Source organism: Entelurus aequoreus, linkage group LG10 (genome assembly GCF_033978785.1).
Source record: "Entelurus aequoreus isolate RoL-2023_Sb linkage group LG10, RoL_Eaeq_v1.1, whole genome shotgun sequence".
NCBI lineage: Eukaryota > Metazoa > Chordata > Actinopteri > Syngnathiformes > Syngnathidae > Entelurus > Entelurus aequoreus.
This window is the reverse complement of record NC_084740.1, coordinates 6,052,253-6,057,252: the sequence shown is the minus strand read 5'-3', so window position 1 is coordinate 6,057,252 and position 5,000 is coordinate 6,052,253. Positions and strand designations below refer to the sequence as shown.

The 5,000-nt window shown below is 33.2% G+C and overlaps 1 protein-coding gene across 6 annotated transcripts in view; it reads left to right on the top strand.

Moving 5' to 3' along the window:
* cadm1b (cell adhesion molecule 1b) overlaps window positions 1-5,000 on the top strand; it is a 621,285-nt gene that overhangs the window by 551,146 nt on the left and 65,139 nt on the right. Inside the window, exon 11 of one of the 6 annotated variants that reach the window (XM_062059926.1) lies at window positions 1,030-1,199. The exons of the other annotated variants lie outside the window; for them this stretch is intronic. Coding sequence (XP_061915910.1) covers window positions 1,030-1,052 — 23 coding nt within the window. The 3' untranslated portion in view covers window positions 1,053-1,199. Of the gene's footprint in view, window positions 1-1,029; window positions 1,200-5,000 lie in introns of those variants that run through there. 6 annotated transcript variants of the gene reach the window in all.

Sequence of the window (5,000 nt, the reverse complement as noted above, 5' to 3'; positions counted from 1 at the left end):
CTCGCTTTGCCCGACATTTTTAATTCTAAGAGAGACAAAACTCAAATAGAATTAGAAAATCCAAGAAAATATTTTAAAGACTTGGTCTTCACTTGTTTAAATAAATTCATTATTTTTTTTACTTTGCTTCTTATAACTTTCAGAAAGACAAATTTAGAGAAAAAAATACAACCTTAAAAATGATTTTAGGATTTTTAAACACATATACCTTTTTACCTTTTAAATTCCTTCCTCTTCTTTCCTGACAATTTAAATCAATGTTCAAGTACATTTATTGTTTTTATTGTAAAGAATAATAAATACATTTTAATTGAATTCTTCATTTTAGCTTCTGTTTTTTTGACGAAGAATATTTGTGAAATATTTCTTCAAACTTATTATGATTAAAATTCAAAACATTTATTCTGGCAAATCTAGAAAATCTGTAGAATCACATTTAAATCTTATTTCAAGGTCTTTTGAATTTAAAAAAAAAATTGTGTTCTGGAAGAAATAATGATTTGTCTTTGTTATAAATATAGCTTGGTCCAATTTGTTATATATTCTAACAAAGTGCAGATTGGATTTTAACCTATTTAAAACATGTCATCAAAATTCTAAAATTAATCTTAATCAGGAAAAATTACTAATGATGTTCCATAAATTCTTTTTTTTATTTTTTCAAAAAGATTCGAATTAACTAGTTTTTCTCTTCTTTTTTTCGGTTGAATTTTGAATTTTAAAGAGTCGAAATTGAAGATAAACTATGTTTCAAAATTTAATTGTCATTTTTTTCGTGTTTTCTCCTCTTTTAAACCGTTCAATTAAGTGTAAATATCATTAATTATTAATAATAACATAGAGTTAAAGGTAAATTGAGCAAATTGGCTATTTCTGGCAATTTATTGAAGTGTGTATCAAACCGGTAGCCCTTCGCATTAATCACTACCCAAGAAGTAGCTCTTGGTTTCAAAAAGGTTGGTGACCCCTGCTGTAGACTGTACTCATGTTTTAGCGAGTTGCTAAAATGGATCTTCTCCTACTTGAAAGACCAGCAGCTGCTACTGGTCTGACAGTAATATTCCATCCATTTGGTGGGTCTGGCGGAGGTCGGGGGCTGGAGCCTATACCAGCTGCACTCGGGCAGAAGGCAGGGTGTACCCCCTGGACAAGTCGCCAGGTCATCGCATTGCCAACACAGAGAGACAGAGTAATAATCATTGTTCAGGCAGTCATTTACATGTTGCGTAACTCTGATTTATAGAGGTAAAACACTACTTTCAACAGCTCCTATCATGCCCCCCGCCCCAAAAAATAAAAATAAAATATAAACAGATCTCCATTGAGTCATTAATTTATTAAATATAAATCTAACATAATTTAAAACTATTCAAAATATAGTTTATCCGGACTAGAGCGCGCACTGGGATATAAGCCACACCCACTAAATTTGTGAAGAAATGTATTATATTAGCAACACCCGACTATAAGCCGCAGATGATATATTTACACAGTTATATTCTGTAAATGTTTATTTACATAGTAGACTTACACTTAGACAAACGTTATTGATCCACAAGGCAAATTGTTCCACACAGTAGTCAAGTTTCAAAGGTTGGAATCTGCACTTTTGGGTGTTATAGGAGTTATTACGGTAATCATAATGGAACAAAGCAGAGTGGGCGGGGTTTGTTTTCAGAGCAGCCAGCCCGAAACGCATGTGTCAGAAACAGATGCGGAAGCAACTTTTTACAATACATTTCTGCATAAAAGTGATAATATATCATATTGTAGGTGTTTATTCCCCTTTGCTTTCATATTTTGCTGTTTGTTACATTTTTGTTCTTTTGCTTCATTGTAAAAGATTTGGTCTGAGAAGTAAAAGAGGAGCAATGTTCTTATGTTGTCAATATTCAGTGTTTTATTGTTCATAGTTAATATTGTAAATCCCACTTTCTCTATTTCAATGAACATTTTGGGTGTCCCATTCAGTAAAAAAATTTTAAATTCCATTACATTTTTTTGAGGTGGTCTGTCATAACTTTTGTAGAATTCTATCGGACATTGTGACTTTTGGTATTAGTGTTCCTGGGGAAAAAAAGGGACCCAAACACACATACTGTACAGCAGGTTTTTACAGCTAAATGTGTATATATCATTTAGTAGTTACATTCTGTTGTTACATTTTTGTAGTTTTGCTTGATTGTAAAAGATGTCTATCGAGGAGCTGGTCTGAGAAGTAAAAGAGGGGCAATGTTGTTAATATTCAGTGTTTTATTGTTTATAGTTAATATTGTAAATCCCACTTTCTTTATTTCAATGAACATTTTGGGTGTGCCATTCAGTAAAAAAAAACGTAAAATTCCATTCCGTTTTTTTGAGACGGTCTGTCATAACTTTTTTAGAATTCTATCGGACATTGTGACTTTTGGTATTAGTGTTTCTGAAAAAAAGGGACCCAAACACACATACTGTACAGCAGGTTTTTACAGCTAAATGTGTATATATCATTCAGTAGTTACATTCTGTTGTTAAATTTGTGTAGTTTTGCTTGATTGTAAAATATGTATATCGAGGAGCTGGTCTGAGAAGTAAAAGAGGGGCAATGTTGTTAATATTCAGTGTTTTATTGTTTATAGTTAATATTGTAGATCCCACTTTCTTTATTTCAGTGAATATTTTGGGTGTCATTCAGTAAAAAAAAAACGTAAAATTCCATTCCGTTTTTTTGAGACGGTCTGTCATAACTTTTTTAGAATTCTATTGGTCATTGTGACTTTTGGTATTAGTGTTCCTGAAAAAAAGGGACCCAAACACACATACTGTACAGCAGGTTTTTACAGCTAAATGTGTATATATAATTTAGTAGTTACATTCTGTTGTTACATTTTTGTAGTTTTGCTTGATTGTAAAAGATGTCTATCGAGGAGCTGGTCTGAGAAGTAAAAGAGGGGCAATGTTGTTAATATTCAGTGTTTTATTGTTTATAGTTAATATTGTAGATCCCACTTTCTTTATTTCAGTGAATATTTTGGGTGTCATTCAGTAAAAAAAAACGTAAAATTCCATTCCGTTTTTTTGAGATGATTTGACGTAACGTTTTTAGACTTCTATCGGACATTGTGACTTTTGGTATTAGTGTTCCTGAAAAAAAGGGACCCAAACACACATACTGTACAGCAGGTTTTTACAGCTAAATGTGTATATATAATTTATACACACATACACATTGGCCCCCCAGACACATTTTTTTCTCTCATTGTGGACCCCGAGTCAAAATATTTGCCCAGCTCTGCTCCACAGTGACGTTTTGGTAAATTTACTGAGGAATTGGTAAATTTACTGAGGAATTTGTGAAACTGTAAACAATACAAAAATGGTTAGGGTTGGCTTTAAGAGCAAAAAACAAACTATTTTAATTATAGTAGCAAATATTGTTACAAAGCCATCCTGTGTTTTTGTCTAATTATAAGTGTGGTCAAAAGTGTAATAATTCAATGATCTTGAAATTTGGAAGTATCAGTACCAACACTGGTCTGACCAATACTACTCAGTATTGGATGGCTCGCCTGTGTTTGCGGTATCACCGACAACTAATGAAAACAAAAAACAGAAGAATAAATGTTATTACATTTGAACAGAAGTGCAAATACAAACATGAATAGAACAGAAAGTAACCAGCTATTAACAGTAAATTAGCAAGTACAGTATACAGGGTTCGTACGGGTGCTTAAAAACCTTGAAAATGCTTGGATTTTAATGTTGCGTTTTCAAGGTTTGAAAAATGCTTGAATTTTGGGTGAAGTGCTTGGAAATGCTTGGAAATGTTCATCGTATTTCTCGGCAGTCTGACTCAATAGGCTAATTATAAAACGGAAAAAAATTAAATACGTTTCCTTAAAAATGAAAGCTACACGCTTGATCTGTTGGCTTTGCACGAGCCCTTACGTTAGGTTGTTGTCATGTATAGACGCCTCTGTGTCGCCCCCAAGAGGAGGTTGTCGTTTTAATGAACATTGGATGGAAAATGACAAATACAAACTTTGGATAAAACGTGGACCAAATCCATGGGTAGTATGCAAAAAGGAAATCCAGCTTTTCGCAATGGGAAAGTCGGCTCTCTCGAGTCCTTAGGAAAGGTAAGCCACAGAGATTACTAGCCCTACAAGTTAACTAACGTGAGCTAAAGTTTTGTTTTCTAACCTTTTTGGTACATGCTAGACCTAAACTGTGAGATCAGCGCTAGATGACATGTTAATTACTGACAGTCATTACGAGCTATGAAAGGAAAATAGCCAGCGTTTGTCAATGATAAATTATAATGTTAAGAACTTCCCTCAACTAAAAATTGATTTTGTTATCACAGCCACAGTTATAAGGCTAGATGTGCTTAATGAAAGGTGACTGAGGTGTTGTGAAAAAACCTAAATATTTTCCTTTAATTTATTATCATTATTATTAATGTGGAACAGTTTTGTTAATAAATGAGTGAAATTGACATTTATATCACTTTATGCAGTTTACAAGCACAAATACGGTGTGAATCAATCCGTGCTGTTCGATGTCATTGAGTTCTGTAAGTAAGAAAAAGAAGAAGAAATTTGAAAAACAACACAAACGGAGACACGTTTGCAAACACCAATGACATTGAATAGTCACACTGCTTCATTTTCTATGCCCCATTCAGTTAATAATAACTGCTGGTTCAATGTTAGGCTTGGGTTTTAGCAGATGTTCCGTATTTTTCCTACAGGCAGCATTTGGTGACCTCAAACAACAAGGCTATGGATTGATTCACACGGGTTTTCGCCTTTTGAAGGGTACTGGAAAAACTGGGAAATTGATCTTGAAAGTCCTTAAAAAGTGCTTGAATTTGGCCACGGAAAATAACAACAAAATTATTGTTTTTCTCAAAACAATAATTTTGAGAAAATATTACAGATGTAAATGACGTACTAATAATTCACCACATATGCCAGCAGCTAAATTAGGAGCTTTTGTAACCCGTTCTAATACTATTT